We start from the raw sequence: 19,970 nt of genomic DNA on the forward strand, positions 1-19,970 counted from the left end.
GGATCGAGTCCCACGTCTGGCTCCCTGCTCGGCGGGAAGCCTGCTTCTCCCTCTCCCACTCCCCCTGCTTGTGTTCCTGCTCTCGCTATCTATCTCTCTGTCAAATAAATAAATAAAATCTTTAAAAAAAAAAAAAAAAAAGAACCTAAACCTAAAATTTTATTTTACATTATAAATAGCTTTGGAATTATAAATTCTCATTTCGACATCTTACTGATTTGCCCAATTCTGTTTCGGAATGTACATTTAAGAATTTAGGATAAAAAGTGCCAAAAAACTTATCATTATAATGTATGCTTATGCTTTATTATACTTGTCTTTTGTGACATATTCTACAATCCTGAGGGCAGGACTATGTCTACCTTGTTCATTACTGTACCCCCAGTGCTAGAATAGTGCCTGGCTCATAGTAGGCATTTAGTAAATATTAAACAGATGAGGCATGTAAGGAGATTGTGATTTATAAGTATTTGAAAATATTTAAGTTCCTTTAAAAAATTCTTAGAGTGGCATTTGTTTTTACTCATTCATTGACCATGCATTGTGGACCTTCTATCAGGTTCTATACTAGGCTCTTGTTTGTTTGCCAAGGAGGAGCCCAGAAGGAGCCCTGTAACTGGACAATTACAATATACTACAATACTACAACATAACACATTTATAAACATTCAGACAGTGTTGTAGAAGGCCAGAAGAAGCAATTTAGCTTTACCTAGGTGAGCTGGGGAGAGTTTCACAGAGGATGTGACATCTGAGGCTGCCCTTAAAGAATGAGCAGGAATTTACTAGACAGACATGGGAGAAAGAGCAATCCAGGTAGAGAGAGAGAAGCAGGAGAGAGATCTGGAGTTCACAGAGAGAGAGACTCCAGGGGGCTGAAGTCACATGGTGTGAACAGTATACCTTCAAATGCCTCCTTTCCTCCTGAGTGAGGTGTGAGCTGGAGGAAAAATCACCTAATACCTTTTACGGAAGTCCTGCTTTTAACTATATAATTAGCTATATAACACTGTAAGTATCTGCTTTATTATTCTAGATATGTGTTTGATACATAAACCACTTAGAAAATTCATCTGACTCTTTTTTGAGGAGCTTTTCTGACTACTCTAAGAGTTAAAACGGGGAAAAAAATATTCACCTGTCAGGTGACATAAAACCAATTTCTACTAAATGTGCCAGAATAATTTTTCTTCACCTCAAGAACGGTTAGTCTTCAGTCTGTTCATTACTGTCTTTTTATAGTATTTTTATTTAATAAAACCTATTAAGACTACCATACAAATCTCTTTACTTATGCTTTTATCTTTTAACTGATCAATTTTTATATTGCTGACATCCCTTCTTCACCATTTGCTCATTTAAAAATTCATAGCATGTGAGATATGTCTCTGGAGAAAATGTCTATAAAATTTGTTACAGCTGGCAAATGTGGATGAGTCAGTGATAGCACATGACTAAATGCTTCACAGAAAATAAAATTTGTTTCTGTAGTAAGCAGAACTGTTTAAATGTTATTTATTTTTATGTTTCAAAGAAAATATATTGTGAAGTGCTGCATTGATTTAATACGCAACAATGTCTGTGTACATGCTGTAGAAGGAAAATTTATGAAACCTTTGCACAACTCCTTTAATTGAATTTTCCAAATCTCTCACCACACACAAATAATCAATATCTTCTGCAGAGAAAACCAGTCAGAATTATTACAGTCTTTCGTTTCAATTTTGTTGTCATCAGCACATACAGAGCACCTGGATATTCCTAATGTCTGATAGCAAGTTATTTACACCTCTTAAACACATAATTGCTACTAAGTGAGTTCAAATCTATGGTTGAATTTTTTTAACTGATTATTTAAAAGATAAAAATGATCATACTTCTAGAGAAGTATACAAAAATTTAAATCATGGAAGAAATTATTTAAAAGGCTTTGAAAAGTAATAGATCAGTTTGTTTTTCCTTAAATCCTAGACAAATCTCAAGTAAGCAGTCAAAATGTATCCCCAAAACAGTGATGAATAGTCTAAGACAAGGGCATTAACATTATTAATAGGAAAGGTACAAACCACGTACAACATGCATGATAGGTGAATTCTGATAAAGAGCTAAAGGACTACAGTTGTACATTAATGTAGATTTGTCACCAAAACTAATATCTCCATTTTTTTTATCTCCAGATAAACCAAGAACATTAAGGCACAGGTAGGAATTTTTGTTGTTTCTTCTAAAACTCATCATGTCTAGACTTCAAACTTCAGTGCTTTTAAAACCGAAGTATTTGTTTGAAAAAAGATACTGTTTAATGTTAAGATATAAAAAACTAAAAGGGTAGTAGTCTTCTAGGGAGTAAAATTATTTGGCCGATATGATAAATACTTTTTCAAGACTGAGTGGGGGAAAGAACAACATATTTTTAAGTTAAAAAATACTTCCGTGGGTGGTTAGAATGAAAAGGCAGTATCAAACTATTTTATAGTCTTAGAACAGAAAGAGCTTAAAATTTGTCCTGTAGTCCAAGAATTTGAAAACTTTAAAATCCTATAACCCAGATGAATTTTACAATGTAAGACAGTAAGTTAGCTAAAGATAACAGAAATGTTATAGTTTGTGCTTTTCTTTTGAAGGCCACAGCTAAAACTCTGAAATATTTTGTATTACAAACAGTTGAGACAACTTTTTTGAACAATGTAAAGTTCAGATGGTTACATTTCATCTCAAATATGCATACTGCAACCTACACAATTATTCTCAAAACAGATAAAATATGTTTTGGACTAAAGCTAAGTGTCTAGATTTCATATCTTGGCAACTGTTCTACAATTTGCTTACATTCTTTTCAAAAACATTTTGTTTACTGGAAGTACTGGTCATAGACAAACAATGATGGTATTTTTTAATATTTCCAGAAAAAATGAAAATACTAAGTACTATATAATGCCATCTATTGACTTAGGAATATTTGTATCAAGTTGTCTTAAGTAGAGGTTGATTATGTAAAGTAAATAAATTTCATGCCTTACCATGTGATGATAATGTGACATTCCATCTGTATCAACCCATTGAATGGTCATGTTTTAAATCTTCAGCATAACAAATTAAGAATAATTATGAAATTCACATCCAAATCTAACAGAAAAAGGACCTTTCATCTCATTATTTTTCTAAGAGTCATAAAGCCAATATTATTAAGGAAAGTAAAGTTAGGCTTCCTTCCTAAGTAACTGAAAAAAGAAAGCCTTCCTTTGTTTAAGAAATTTGTATTTAGCAGGGGAGAGACTCTTTTATTCATATACTCTATCAAAGCATTCTCTGATTTGCCACGTCCAGTTCTTTTGAAAACTATGAAAATCTCAGTGTACCTTTTCATGTTATTGTGTACATTTTAATTTCCCCTGAATGTTACATAAAGCCTTAAGAATGTGTGTCAGATGTCTATTTATTTAGAACACTAGCATGTTATTTTTACAATTATACTGTTCTGCCTGTAATAAAGACTGCAACTGATGCTAAACAAGCTAGCAGTGGCATGGAAAAATAAATAGAACTAGGGGACCGACTTGAAGAAGCAACAACAGCATAAATGTTGGAATTTTCCTGATACTGTCTATTTTAACTATTCTAGGAAAATTTTATGAGAATCTGAAGGACATTCTTTTGATCGTGAAACAAGTAATTTGTTCTTATTTTCATTAAGTACTTAGTAAAACAAATTCCATACATATTATGGGAGTTATTTTTATATTATATAATTTCTAATATTACGAAGATTCCCCAAACATTTTAAAATTTAAACAATTCTGAATAATAGCATAGTAAAAGAAAGGAGTAAAGTAGAAATTTCTATAAAAAGCTGAAGGCTAGATCCCCAAATAAGGAAGGTATAAAGCAAATTAGTTTGAGATGTCAAAAACACTAGCAAAGTCCTTGTAAAATGAATGTATAAATAAGAAGGGTTGAAAGTTATTAACTCAGCAAAAAAATTATATATATATATAAATGTGTTGATGTGCATCATCTTTAATCAAAAACAAAACAAAACCACCAAAATAAAAAAATACATATATTATGAACCAGAAAGAGAAGAGTGAAAAACACTCAGTAAAAACACTCAAACTCAAATTATAAAGGAAATAAGTTTCAAAAGATTTTTCAGGCAACAATACTTTAAAAAAAATTAGTGGAAAAGCTAATGAAGATCTGAATACCTCAGGAAATATAAAAGCTAATGCAGCTCTTGCCAAGAAACAGAAATGGAAGATGACATATATTCTAATATATATTTTTACAGCTATCACATATTTTATTTATCTAAATTCAGTTTTCATTTAAACCACAACAAATAATCAATGCTTATTAGAAATTTTAAAACATGATTTAGTCATAGGATCTCCTTTATGCATGAATAAACACTAAGTCCTTAAGGAAAACCTGGTAATGGGCAAGTTAGTTTTAATGCCTAAAATACTAGAAAATAGTTTTAAGGCTGGTCATGCATAAACACACAAAGAATTGGTACATACTAGATAACTGAAAGGAGATAAATTTTAACACATGGAATATAACTTTAACGTCTTAATAAATGTTTAGGGAAGGAAACAATACTTTCGGAAAATTTTTTCTCATTATTAAAGTGATCCACTTATTCTACAATTTTCTCTCCCCCATTTTTCAAAACTTGGTGAAAGCCAACTCTGTAATTCTAGTCAATTCTAGGAAATTACAGATTGAAAAAAAATTCACACCACTCGCACAGAATATATAGAAGAAAGATTTCCTCTGGTTTGGAAATAATAAACATTCCAATTTCCCATTATGATCCTCTAAAACTTGTCAAGTTAAAAGAGACTGAAACCACTGAAACTCAGCTACACATTATAATCAATTTTCACAGTATAGGAGAGAAGGGATCTTAAGCCTTTTCTAAGAGCTAACTTCATATTCTTAAATTCTTGGGATCACAGTGGAAGTTAGCTGCTCTACTGAATGGCTCAGGAAACCTGCTCAGCTCTCTTCCCACATGAGCTTTGGAGGATCCTGTCAGGGCTGTTTCACTGCATTACCCAGGTGGCCTTTGGAAGTAACAGGGAATCCCAGCACTTTCCACTGCAAACTCATCACACTGGCTGTTAAAGATCCTAAATACAGTCTAATATACTAGATTGGTTGAGATGGTTTCAGTTATGCCTCATGTCTGAATCTAAAAACTGGGACGACTAGATGATTTAATTTGTTATAAGAAGAGGCAACATGGAACAATGAAAAAACCAAACTATTGGAGGTTAGACTGGTCTTTAGTTGGAATCTCTGCTCTGACACTTAAGTAGCAGTGTCTTTGGGGAAGTTACTTAACATTTTTTGTCTTTATTCCTTATCTATAATGACAATGATAACAAGCTATCTTGCAGAGTTGCTATAAAGATCTGCTGATCCTAGTGTTGGGAACATAGTAATTACTGGTCCTCAATAAATGGTAGTCATTGGTACTCAAAAATGGTAGACTAAAACATGGCTACCCGTTTAAAGGCCTACCTTCACTTGCAGAGATTGCAAAATGGCATTCATGTCAGTAATATTAAAATGATCCCTCTTAAGTTGGTCTAAAGGTTTTAATATTTTACAGTCCATGATCATTTTGCTTACTGAGGTATGGATGTGCATGTGTTATGGGAAAACCTGCTAATTTAGTCTCCCACACTGTGAAATGCTCAGAGGCATATGAGTTCACAGTAGATCAAACATCATTAATGATCTGAAAGTTTTCAGAACACTGGTTACAAAGTAACTTTTTATGCTTTGTGTAATCCTAATTCACCATTAAAAGTTGCTATATATTAATGCATTGTTCCCCCATCTGTCTATATTCTCAAGAAGAACTTTTAATAAAAAGACAAAATTTAAATCTTAAACTGAAAATTGTATTTCAAAAGATATATATATATATTTTTTAAAGATTTTATTTATTTATTTGACAGAGAGACACAGCGAGAGAGGGAACACAAGCAGGGGGAGCGGGAGAGGGAAAAGCAGGCCTCCTGCTGAGCAGGGAACCCTATGCGGGGCTCGATCCCAGGACCCTGAGATCATGACCCAAGCCGAAGGCAGTTGCTTAACTGACTGAGCCACCCAGGCACCCCTCAAAAGGTATTTTAAAGTTTAATCTTCAGGGAAGTTATCTTATCAGACATGGTCTGCCAAATCAGTATAAGGTTTGCAAATGAGATTTATGATCTTTTAAAAAGATCACACTAAAAAACTCATGATGATTAGTTTTCAATGGTGAAATGAGATGAAAGGATCTTTTTATATAAATGAAAACACAATTCTTTACCTTTGTTGGGAAGTCCTGAACTCTTCTTTTCAAACAGTTTTTGTTCTGTTACTTTTTTCACTAAAAAACAAACAAACAAAAACGCCCAAACCAAAACAAAACAACTCATGTTAAGAATTAGCATGGAATATGAATAATTTCTCATCCTGGGATAACTTCATAAGAAAAAAATAATTTGAAGTAATACATACAGGTATCAAGTACAAACTGCAGTATCTTATTATATCTTATTTAAAGAATGAGCACCATATTTTTAAGAAGCTTGATTATCAGTTTGCAAGGCATATTCTTTTCCTTCGTATTCAACAAGAATCCCTGAAGTAACATATCCTGGTAAAAGATATATGGCTTCTTATTCCCTAAATAATACTTCCATTACATGTCCAGTAGTGCCATATATAAAAAAAACTCTATCAGATTTAAATTTGGGAAAAATTATTAGGTTTATCTCTAAAACTGAAAACATTAGAATATATATTTACATTTACAAATAAGGAATGGAGCGATGCCATTGAAAACTCATGAATTTTTCTTACTTAGTTCTTTTGTTTTCTGCATTTCTCTTGGTAAGAAACATGATGCACGGGAGATACCAAGGAGATTTTCAAGCTCTCTACTGCCCTCCAAAGCCTAAAAGAAAGACATCTTAAATGAGTTAAGTTCTCTACAAATATAATATTACTGACAAGTCTAGTGAAAATACAGTTTACTGTTTTTTTCATCTGAAAAAAACTCTGTGGTAGGAAATTTAACTTTTTCTGGCAGGTCAACTACTCCAAGTTTTAAAATGTGAAAAATTCAGATATTACTAAAATATTATGGTTAATTCATGTTCATGTAAGAAAAGGAATTCCCATGAAAAGTAAATTAGACATATTCCCTGCAAATTCTTTTCTGGATTGGATTCTCCATGCTGGGGCTTCTTTCCTATTTTCCTTTTGCAAATGGAGTGGTAGACATATGAAAAATTATATGCCGAAAGAAAAAAAAAAGCTAACCTGTATACTGCTTAAGTTTTGCATTATTTCTATGATTTCTTCTGATGATTTCTCCACTTTAGATAGCAACACCATGAATCTATAAATGAAAAAAAAATTAGCACGATCAAGCATTTAAACACATTAAATCATTTTCACATCTTTAATTTTTTTCTTTTTTTAAGATTTTATTTATTTTTTGACAGAGAGAGAGACAGTGAGAGAGAGAACACAAGCAGGGGGAGTGGGAGAGGGAGAAGCAGGCTTCCCGCCAAGCAGGGAGCCAATATGGGACTCGATCCCAGGACCCTGGGATCATGACCTGAGCCGAAGGCAGTCGCTTAACAACTCAGCCACCCAGGTGCCCCAACACCTTTAATTTTTTTTAAAAGATCTTAGATTCAGTTTTCTAATCCTTTTCTTTACAAAGTGGTAAAAGATGTAAATGCTCCTCCTTCATTATTTCATCCCTTTACAAACACAATATATATTCTCAATCATCCTGCATTTGGGATTTTTGCTTTCTTTCACGCCCACTGAACAGGGGGTGAAGATGTGAAGATATAGTTAGTTGGCTTGCTCCTTTCTCCACAGTACCACTTTGAGAACAATAATACACCATTCTCCTTATTTACCTTGATCTAAGTCTATGAGTCAGTGTTACCAGTAAGTTTTTTTAATAAAAAGTAAGTTTTATGGCTTAATAAATTTCAGTGTGAAAAAGATTACAAAGGCATTAAGTTTGAAAACAAAGAAAACTTCATTTGTAATCCTATCTCCTGAACATATCTCTAGTTAATATGTTAGCATACAGGAAAAATTTTCTTAGTTTTTTTTTGAAACAATTTCTATAACTTTATATCATACTTTCCTTAATATAATATTACATATATATTTTTTTGCCACATCACCCATAGGTTTATAATTTTCAAGGCTGCACATTATACCTAGTAAGCATACCAAAGATGACTTAACCATTCCCTTATTGTTGTAGTTTTAGTGTTTTTTCCAATTTTATGATCTCATAGCTGTATATAATCTACATCAGTGCAGTCTAATAGAAATAAAATGTAAGCCACACATGTAATTTAAAATTTTCTAGTAGCCACATTAAAAGTAAAAAGAAACAAGTGAACTTAATTTTAATAATATATTTCTTTAACCAATATATCCAAAGTATTATCATTTCAACATGTAATCAATAAAAATTATTGAGATAGTTTATGCTTTTTTTTCAAAATCCAGTGTGTACTTTACACTCATAGCACATCTCATTTCAGACTAGTCACATTTCAAATGCTCATTAGCCATGTGTGGCTGCCTAGTGACTACTGTTTCAGAGACCACAAATCTGTATTATTGATTTTATGAAAGAAACTAGAAATTTTATTTAAATGCTTTTCAAAAATCACATCAGTGTTATCCATTAACATTTCTGTGCTATTAAAAATAAGATTAATATGACACGTTAAATTTTCATACACAATGAATATGTAGAGTATGTTTCATCCACGTAAAATATATGAGTATGCAAGCAAGGAGTGGAGAAACAGCATTTATGCAAAAACTAAAACTTATGTGAGGAAAATGGAACTGCAGGTGATCTTTTTCTCTTTAAAAATTTTCCCTTATTATCATGCATTTCCAATGAAAAGTCACCTGTCAGAGGCCTTACTTGCTTACCACCTGAACCTCAGTTTGAAAGATAGTGACATAAAGGAATTCCAGCTCCTTCCATTGAGCTCCAAAAGTCTCAAGGAGCAAGTGGGCTTAAGTGACTCCCACCCAGGGCTGGGAACCTCCAGCTTCCCCTACATTATACCAACACTACTCACTCCCTCAGGGGGGCAAAGCTGAGGCAAATGAGCTATTTCACCATGAGAAGCAATCCTAAGGGCTCTTTACCTCTCATTCTTTTCCTGGGAGGACTGAAGTGGCAGAGCCTCTCTACACTACCTTACCTACCATACCTTAAGGAACTGATGATATTCCGTGTTGACCCTTACGGAATTATGTGGGAAGGATGGGACCTGCAGGGTTGCCATCTTGAATGACTCCAAGGGGCTCTGTTCAGATAGATTAAGATGAGAATGGTGCCCCCAGGAGTTGTGCATGTAGCATCCCCAACAGACCTGCTAATAATTCTGTTTCTCAAGTTAAAATAGTTATTGAGGGGCTGAGCTAGGCAAACTGTTTTCGACAAACTTGGAGAGCTGTAATGGCCTGAACATCAAATAACTGGGGAAATTGTTTTCAAAATATCCTTCCCATGCTTGAGCTGCTTTTGCAGGGAAACTTGTCTTCACTGCATGACCAGTAGACTAGTGGACAGTCCATCATTCTTCTCATTTTTTTATATTCAGATTTCTGCCTTACTACTCTACTGGTACTATACTCTCAAAGGCCACAAATGAACTCTTAATTAATTCCATTACTAAAAACTTATATCAAAGTTACTACCTGTAAGAGACTGTATTTATATATAATCTCAAGAAACCTGGAAGTTACATGTACATCACAGGTTTTTCTTTATCCTCTTAATATTATGTCTTACAGAGAAAAAGGTATATAGGTCACAGAACCTCTACTTAATCTAATTGTTTATCTAAACTGATTATTTTGGTAGCTGGATTGTAACGATGAAATATGTTGCTAAGTTTTTTTTTGAACTCTTTCTAAAGTCAAAGCACGGTAGTTGTTACTTTACAAGCTATATCTTAATCTTTAAAATAATTCTCTGTGATAAACATTATCTCCATTTTATAGATACGGAAACTGAAACACAAATTATTTAATTATTCAGGGTTACACAATAAGGAACACAGTCATTGTGCATTCTTTGGGATTTTCTACATATAGCATTGTGTTGTCTGAAAATAGAGATAGTTTTAGGGGCGCCTGGGTGGCTCAGTTGTTAAGCGTCTGCCTTCGGCTCAGGTCATGATCCCAGGGTCCTGGGATTGAGCCCCACATCGGGCTCCTGGCTAGGCCGGGAGCCTGCTTCTCCCTCTCCCGCTCCCCCCACTTGTGTTCCCTCTTCTCTCTCTGTGTCACATAAATAAATAAAATCTTTAAAAAAAAGAGATAGTTTTATTTCTTCTTTTCCAAATGGATGCCTTTTGTTTTCTTTCTTCTTCCCTTCCTTCCCTCCTCCTGCCTAATTGCTCTGATTAGAATTTCCTGTAAAATGTTGAATACTAGTGGTGAAAACGGGCATGCCTATCTTGTTATTGATCTTTGGGGAAGGCTTTCATTCTTCCATGTCAAAAATTTTGAACAGTTGAAAAATAAGTCTCTTGTAAACACTGGTTTCTCTTTTAGTCTTTACTTACCTACAGAATATAGGCATGACTTTATTTTCATTTTAAGTTTTTGATAAGCATGTTCAACTAACTCACTCCTAAAGACCGGGTGATTTAAGCAGAAAAATGAACCATAAATCTGATTCTTGTTGCATAACTGAATGCTTAAAACATAATAAAGAGTAACTCAGACTTAGAATTCTTTTTTCCCCCCAGATTTAGAATTCCGGACAGTGGCTACCTGTCACAATTAATTGTATTCATAACAAACAAACAAATAAAAACCCACTTCTAGCATAATTCTTTACAATTAGAAAGGTTTTATTTGGATTAGTATAGAAATTTTTTAAAAATCTAAAAAAAAAATTGCTTTTCTATCTATAAGAGAATAAGCCAGTGGTTAAAAATAAGCTTTATACAACAGCAGGGACTTTTGTGGTGATGGGAATGTCCTATATTTTGATGGTGGTGAACGTACACATGTGATAAAGTTACACGGAACTAAAAACATATATATACAGACACCAGTGAGTACATGTAAAACTTAAGAAATCTGAATAAAAATCAGTGGACGGTGGCAATGTCAATTTTCTGGTTGTGATACTGTCTACAGTTTTGCAAGATGTTATCATGTCAGTAAAGTGAGAAACGGGTACACATGATCTCTCTGTTTTACTTCTCACAACAGCATGTGAATCTACAATCTGAAAATAAAAGGTTTAATGGAAGTAAACCTGCAGAAAGATAGTCACCAATACTGTATTTTCATAGCAGTGACAATAGCCAGCAGCAAATTGCCAAGAGGAAGAAAAGCCAATGGCAGTGAATTATATAATATATTTTCCTTTCAGAGTATAAAGGATATGGAAGTTCACATAAAATATTAATGTGTAGGTGTTTGTTTATAAATGAGCTCTATTGACATGTCACTAACTGCTTGTTTTCTGGGGAAAAAAATTTTAAACCTAGAATGTGGAACTATATTTTCCTTTTGGAAGAATTCTTATATTTAAAACTTACCAAATTGATTTAATAACAGGATGTCATTTTAGGACATATACATAATTGAAAAACAAAAAGTGTAAAAGTATACATTGTATGCCACCTTTGTATAAAAAGAGAAATCAGAAAAAAGAAATGAAACAACTTGATTTTATAAAAATAAACATAAGAAAGGGAAACCAGAAATTAATGAATTTGGTTACCTACAGGGAGTAGATAGAAAGAATGGGGAGGGAGTGACACTTCTCTGAATATACTTTTTTTAAAGTTTTGGCTTTTGGAATCATATTAATGTTTTACATCGTTAAAAAATTAAATCAAAAAGGATGAGAGAAAAAAGATTAAAATTGAAAAAAAAACAGAAACAAGAGAACCTAACTACTTCAAATGAATAACTAATTCTTCAAACAAAGAACTAGTCCAAGTAATGTGGAGAAAAAGGAATCCTCTTACACTGTTGGTGGGAATACAAACTGGGGCAGCCACTGCAGAAAACAGTATGGAGGTTCCTCAGAAAGTTAAAAATAGAACTACCCTACTATCCAGTAATCGCACCACTGGATATTTAACCCCAAAATACAAAAACACTAATTCAAAGGGATACATGCACCTCTGTTTATGGCAGCACTATTTACAATAGCCAAATTATGGAAGCAGCCCAAGTGTCCATCAATTGATGAATTGAGTAAAGAAGAGGTGGTATATATATACAATGGAATATTATTCAGCCATAAAAAAGAATGAAATCTTGCCATTTGCAACAACATGGATGGAACTAGGTAGGGAGTATAATGCTAATAAGCAATAGAAGTCAGAGAAAGTTAAATACTATATGATTTCACTCATATATGGAATTTAATAAATAAAACAAACAAAGAAGAAAAAAGAGAGACAAACCAAGAAGCAGATTTAAAAAAATTTTTTTTTAAATATTTTTAAAAATTTTATTTGTCAGAGAGAGAGAGTGAGCAAGCACAAGCAGGGGGAGCGGCAGGCAGAGGGAGAAGCAGGCTCCCCGCTGAGCAGGGAGCCCAATGTGGGGCTCAATCCCAGAACCCTGGCATCATGACCTGAGCTGAAGGCAGACAGATGCTTAACTGACTGAGCCACCCAAGTGTCCCCAAGAAACAGATTTTTAACTATAGAAAACAAACTGATGGTTCCCAGAGGGGAGCTTTGTGGAGGGGGGGATGGGTGAAATAGGTGATGGAGATTAAAGTGTACAATTATCATGATGAATACTGAGTAATGTTTAGAATTGTTGAATCACTATATTGTACACCTGAAATGAATATAGCACTGTTAACTATACTGGAATTAAAATAGAAAACATTAACAAAAGAGAACTAATCCAAGTAGTTTTGAACATAGTAATTTGACTATATACTGTCAAATTAAAGACAAAAAAGATTTGCAAACAAAACTTGAATGCTTTGCAAGCTTGTTTTTAATAGTGCTATGAGTGCAGGAATTCTCAAACTATTTTGTGTTCATGGTAAGATTAAGCAAATGTAAAAATATACTGCTGCTATGAGGAGCCAAAGATGTAGTATCTCTGAGAAGGGGTGCAAATACGGAAAGGGTGAAAGCAAGGAAAAACCCTTTAACACTATGAACTCATGAATTTTAAAAAGGCCGACTAATAGAAGAAATGATGGAGTTAGAAAATCACCACTGTATAACCAACTTAGTAGTAATTGACTTAGTAGGGTAGACTATCTTCCCACTGTAGGTGGGCATCATTTAATGCATTGAGGGGCTGAATAGAACAAAAGTGGAGGCAAGGAGGATTGGTTCCCTGCCTGCCTGTTTATTTTTTTAAATTTATTTTTATTTTTAAATTTCTTTTATTTCTTTCTTTTATTTATTTGACAGAGAGATAGTACAAGTAGGCAGAGCGGCAGGCAGAGGGAAAGGGAGAAGCAGGCTCTCTGCTAAGCAGGAAGCCCGATGGGGGGCTCAATCCCAGGACCCTGGGATCATGACCTGAGCCGAAGGCAGCCGCTTAACCGACTGAGCCACACAGGCGCCCCTTAAATTTCTTTTATTTTTTAGAGAGAGCAAGAGAGCGAGCATGGAGGGGAGGGGGTGGGGGAGAGGGAGAGAGAGAATCTCAAACAGGCTCCATGGGCAGCATGGGGCTTGATCTCATGACCCTGGGAATATGACCTGAGCTGAAATGAAGAGTCAGACCCTAAACCCACTGAGCCACCCAGGCGACTCATCCTGCTTGCCTGTTTGAATTGGGACATTGCTCTTCTGCTCTTGAACTTGGATTTACACCATCAGCTCCCCTGGTTGTCAGGCCTTTGGACTTGAACTTGAATTACACCACTGGCTTTCTTGAGTCTCAAGCTTGTGGATGGTAGATAGCGGGACTTAGCCTCTCTAATTGCATGAGCCAATTCTTCATAATCAATCTATCTCTATATATGCAAGTATATACATATAACTCATTATCAATACATTTTAATTATTTTTTTAAAAGATTTATTTATTTTAGAGACAGGGAGTGTGTGTGTGCATGAAAGTGGGGGGAGGGGCAGAGGGAGAGGGAGAGAGAGAATCTCCAGTAGACTTCCTGCTGAGCATGGAGCCCAATGGGCTTTATCCCAGAACCCTGAGATCATGACCTGAGTTGAAATCAAGAGTTGGATGCTTAACCAACTGAGCTACCCAGGTGCCCCAATACATTTTAATTATTAATAACAATATCAATGTCATTTTATTATCATTAAATGTTATATTTTATTAATACTATATTATTATTATATTATCACATATATATGTATCTGCAATTGGTTCTGTTTCTCTGGACAACCCTAACCTATACAATTGCCAAAATGAAATATAAAATGCTATGATCGGGGCACCTGGGTGGCTTAGTCGTTAAGCGTCTGCCTTCGGCTAAGATCATGATCCCAGGGTCCTGGGATCAAGCCCCACATCGGGCTCCCTGCTCAGCGGGAAGCCTGCTTCTCCCTCTCCCACTCCCCCTGCTTGTGTTCCTGCTCTCGCTCTCTCTGTCAAATAAATAAAATCTTTAATAAAAAAATGCTATGATCATTTAAAACTGATTTACAAATGTGAAATGTTCAATTTAATTTCAGATTTTCAAAAACCAAGTCTTTAGAATGGCTTTACAAGCTAATAAAAGAAATCTAACAAATGGAACAAATGAAGAACCCATTACTAAAGCTAGTAAAATGGCTTTATTGACTAGGATTGAGTAATTTTATAGTGAGTGGAAAAAAACAATCAGCAAGCCATAATTTTTATCTATTGTAAAATATCTTGGCTTGTCCTTAAGTTCACTAATTCTAGTATCAAGTCATGGAGTGATATAGATAAATAATAGGGATCTTTAGAAATAAACATTGAGAGAAATTAAGTAAATATAGGCAAATTCCTAAGTGAACCATAACAAAGGTTCTTGTTCCCTTGCTACTTTAAAGCTCACTGCTACGAGAGCTGTTGTTAAAAATCTGGAGCTGTAAGAAAATTGATGGGTTCAGAAGAAAAAGGATGGGAAGAAACTATAAAAAGTCAGAATAGCTTAAGTGGAGCTGATTTGGGGGAAAGCAAGGGTAAGTTTGGCTTGCTTACATGGTATCACTGTTGTCCAAAAACATTTCCTCCTTCACTGCCCACTTTTATTCCTAAGTTTGTTATACTTCATATAATTATATCAGAAATTCATTTGGTTTAGCAGGTATCTACTTTCATTTTTTTTAATTTTTAAAATTTAAATTCAATTAATTAACATACGGCATATTATTAGTTTCAGAGATAGAGTTCAGTGATTCATCAGTCTTATATAACACCCAGTCTTATATAACACCTGGGTGTTACCTGCTTTCAACTACAAGATTATACATTTTTCAAAAACTGTTACCTGCCACTTGCTCTCACTGTGTGTCCTTTGGTACAATTTATTTTTGTGTGTATATATTGCCAATTTTAAAATACATTAAATAAGTTAAACAAAAAGAGAATGCTTTCCCTTTTTTGGGAAAGATTTTATTTATTTATTTTAGAGAGAGAGAGAGAGCATGAGTGGGAGGAGAAGCAGAGGAGGTGGGAGAGCAGACTCCATGCGGAACAGAGCCTGACGCAGGGCTCAGTCTCACAACCCCGAGATCATGACCTAAGCTGAAACCAGGAGTTGGACACTTAACCAACTGAGCCACCCAGGAACCCCAAGAATGCTTTCCTCTTAATATCTAGTTGAGACTGGTTTCACTGAGGAAATGGGAACTTTGCTTAGGGGAAGGAAGGAGTAGTAATTTACAATGAAAATATTTGTGGGACAGGGCACATGAAAATATTTGGAGCTGGGGGAGCGTGGCTAGGAAAAGCATCTAGTAAAAGCAGATAAAGGGGGTATGATGATAGATGTAGGAGAGGCCAAACAAAGAAATTTCTCTGTGAAACTCTTCCCTTTGTCCCTGTTGTACTCTAAATGGCATTCAATTTTTGTATATTTTAATCTAGACTAGTACTGATTAAGACTATAGTTCAGCTACATTATGAAAAAAATAGACTTCTGGGGTTATAACCACAAGTTACAACACTATTCGTATGGAAAATGCATTCTGAATTCCACTCAAATGATTTAAAAAAACATTTTCAAACATAATTTATAACCTATTTCTAAGTTTGGAAAGGTATATTAACTTACAACATAAGACCATAAGCTCCCAATGGGTAGAAATTTCATTTTCTTCATCTTTATCCACCCATCATATTGTGTGGCACACGGACAATATAGCTGAAAGGGTAAATGAGCTGAACATATGAACTACTTTGAAAATGTAACCCCCTGTTCTGGTGAATTCAATGTTCCAGCCTTGGTGGACAGATATAACTGTTCTTTCCAGGATATACATGCGAAGTAGATTTTTGTAGATAATATCTTCATTCAAGGCAGCATTGGCTGGCCAACAGAAAAATGGTTGGGTACTGGCATATAAAAGCCTCTTGGGTTCCTCTGGATCTCTTACTCTGCTGGCTTCACTGTGTTCCTAGCTCTTGAACCAGCTATTTGTTAGGCATTATGTTCCCAGATAACGGATTATTTTTCCATCCATATAAAATCTGAAAAGGGCATTTTCCTCAGTTTTATCTTAAGCTGGTCTCTTTTTTATGGGCTGGGAAACTGCACTCAATGAGTATTAAAATTAAGATATCCCGGGGCGCTTGAGTGGCTCAGTCAGTTGAGTGTCCGACTCTTGGTTTTCTCTCATGTCATGATCTCCGGGTCCTGAGATCAAGCCCTGCATGGGACTCTGCACTCAGTGGGGGGTTTGCTTGAGATTCTCTCTTTCCCTCTCCCTCTCCCCTCACCCCACTTGCACTCTCTCTTTCTCTCAAATAAAAAAAAATTTAAAAAAATTAAGATATTACATATCATGATTACATGAACACTGCAAAACCCATCACAAAATATTTTACTTCTTTAAAAAAGAATACTTCAACTCAGGTATAAACTATTTTTTAATTTTTGCAAATAGATTATTTCTCTTAAATTATTACTTTAAGAAATATGATTCTTTTCTTTTAAGACACATGTGTTTATTATTTCAAAAACAACAAACTTACTCATCATTGTCTTTTGTTGTAGATTCCTTCCTTTCGGTTAAACTGAGGTGCCTCAATTTTTTCCTTTTTCCTATATACAAGCAGTAAAAAGAAGAACTTAAAGTTAAGGGGAAAATTGTCAAATTTTAAATAGAATTTAGATCACCAAAGTTTAAATAGAAAATAAAAAGGTAGACTAATGAAAGGGAGGTAGGAAAAGAAAAAGTATCCTAGAATTTGCTATGGAAAAAAAAATCACTATTACGAATAACTTTTCAATAGCTATTTTTTTTAATTTCCCAATATCCCAGTTTTTTACTCATGATGACTTTATATAGAAAAAATAATCTTTACTAGATAAAGGATACTTTCATCAAATATTTTAATAAACAATATTATCTTAAAGTTTCCAGTTTGTATTATTTCACCCCTATGTTTTGCCTCAAAGTTAACAACAGGTTGGTGATACTTATATCTACAAAATAGTGAGTTTCTAGTGATGTCACAGTAAAATAAATTTGATAAATGTGCCTGACTTTAAATACATATTGAAAAAATGCATAATGATTTAGTAAACTCTTGGAAAGATCCTGTGTGTGGGGTTGAAAGGTAAATTTGATTTTATAGCTCTAGTAGAATATGTTTGCATTTATTAGTGGTCAAACAGATAATTGTTTTATGAGCTCTCCATTTAGTTGTTGGTTCTACTGTACCTCATAGTACAGTACACCATATACTTTAAACATATCTGATGTATAATAAGTATTTGAGGACATATTAGCAAAAAAATTCTTAATGTCTTACATACAGTGGCCTTCAATAAATGTTTATTGAATGAATAAGCAAGCAAATGAATAAATAATCCAAACTTTTTACTACAAATGAAAAAAGTCCAGAGAAATCATTTTTTTAAATGTAAAATTGGTAACAACTTCCTTACACTATGTATTCTTATGTTGTTGCATTTGTTCAACAACTGGCACAGGAACTATTATTTAACTCAATGTCCTTATTCTTTACAAAGGAAAAACAAGTGAAATACATTTTATTATTTAATTTAAAACAACATACTCAAAATACTCTAATTTTAACATATGATAATATAAAATTATTAGTGGGATCATTCATATTCTCTTTTTCACACTGTGTTTGATATCTGGTGTATATTTTACACTTATAGCACATCTCAGTTCAGATGAGCCACAGTCCAAATGCTCCGTATCTACATGTATTGGAAAGTATAGCTCTATGTAATACTGCAGGAGGATCTGATACTTCCAGATGAAACCGAGTACACAAATAACACGAAGGTAATTTCTTTAAATTTTCAAATATAATTTATTAACATAACTGTCTGGAACAGACCTTCCAATGCTGGTTTATACTTTTTTCTTCACTTAATTTTTATTCCATTACTCTTATTTGCTCCTATTACTAGGGGAAAAGTTTATTTAAAGTATATTTTCTATTCTCTGATATTTATAATTTCACTGAGTAAATTGGTTCAGAAACTAACAATAATTTCCCTCATTGTTACTTTGGATCTTATGGCTTCTCTCAGAAAAAAAAACAAAACCGTATCATAACTAAATTATCTCAAAATAGTCTTTAATTCTAAAAAGAGAAAAACTTGTGATTTAGAGATCTTGCTAAAGTACTAGTTATCTCTTTATATTAACTTTTCATTATTTGCCTTGACTCTATCCTTAAATTCCAAATAGTAAGAGTTTAACAAAGGATTAAAGGGAAAAACAGTAAATTTTTTTAAAAAGATTTTATTTTTATTTATTTGACAGAGAGCGAGAGAGCACAAGTAGGGGGAGCAGCAGAGGGAGAGGGAGAAGCAGGCCCCCCGCTGAGCAGGGAACCCGATACGGAGCTTGATTCCAGGACCCTGAGATCATGACCTGAGCCGAAGGCAGTCGTTTAGCCGACTGAGCCACCCAGGCGCCCCAACAGTAACAATATTTTATTTATGATTTTAGAGAACTCTGAGGAAAAAGTCTATTAAAATCCATCTCTCTTAAAAAAATCAAGCTGGATATGAAATCCCATGATACACATTAAACCTTATTTTCAGAAAATCTTTGCCTAAAGGTTAATATTAATTTCCTGAATTTCATGCTATGCTGTCTGCATTCAATAAAGCTCCACAATTAAACATTAAAATTACTCTGTTCCTTTAACTTGTAATTAATTTTCACATTTTAGCACCATCAGTCAATAAAGTTAGGTTAGAAATAGTAAAAGAATGCTTTATTTGAATTTTCACCAGGTGTTCAATGCCTGCTGAAACATTTTTATTATTGTAAGGGGATTAGGTATCTTATTCTATAAAATGTAATCAATAGCATTGATCTCAATCTCCTCATAGAAGGACTTACATTTCTAATATACTTTCCAATTGTTAAATAGGAGGAGTTTTAATATCTCTAAAAATAACACTTGGATCAGTTAACAGAGACTGTTCAGACTCTAATATATCATTAAGAGTATTCCAGTTATTGGGGTGCCTTGGTGGCTCAGTCGGTTAAGCATCCGACTCTTGATTTTGGTTCAGGTCATGAATTCAGAGTTGTGAGATCAAGCCCTGCATTGGGCTCTGTGGCCTGGGATTCTCTCACTCCCTCTCCCTCTGCCCCTCCACCCCTCTAAAAAAAAGAAGTAAAAAGAAAGAGTATTCCAGTTACTTAATAATTGCTTCCTGGGCGCCAAGGGTGGTTCTGTCGGTTAAGCGTCTCCCTTTGACTCAGGTCATGATCCTGGGATCCTGGGATCGAG

The 19,970-nt window shown here is 34.2% G+C and overlaps 1 protein-coding gene across 3 annotated transcripts in view; it reads right to left on the reverse strand.

The window, feature by feature from the left end:
• The window catches only part of ITGB3BP (integrin subunit beta 3 binding protein), a 47,301-nt gene that overhangs the window by 8,635 nt on the left and 18,696 nt on the right, over window positions 1-19,970 (reverse strand). For 2 of the 3 annotated variants that reach the window (XM_081818545.1, XM_081818544.1), the window contains exons 3-6: window positions 17,211-17,280; window positions 7,327-7,405; window positions 6,865-6,958; window positions 6,329-6,388 (exon numbers count right to left, since the gene is read on the reverse strand). In XM_081818545.1, the coding sequence (XP_081674671.1) occupies window positions 6,329-6,388; window positions 6,865-6,958; window positions 7,327-7,405; window positions 17,211-17,280 (303 nt within the window). Of the gene's footprint in view, window positions 1-145; window positions 3,081-6,328; window positions 6,389-6,864; window positions 6,959-7,326; window positions 7,406-17,210; window positions 17,281-19,970 lie in introns of all 3 variants that reach the window. The other variant, XR_014144891.1, reaches the window with a different exon arrangement.

This window comes from Leptonychotes weddellii, chromosome 4, assembly GCF_054177405.1.
Source record: "Leptonychotes weddellii isolate Sample4059 chromosome 4, ASM5417740v2, whole genome shotgun sequence".
NCBI classification, from domain to species: Eukaryota; Metazoa; Chordata; class Mammalia; order Carnivora; family Phocidae; genus Leptonychotes; species Leptonychotes weddellii.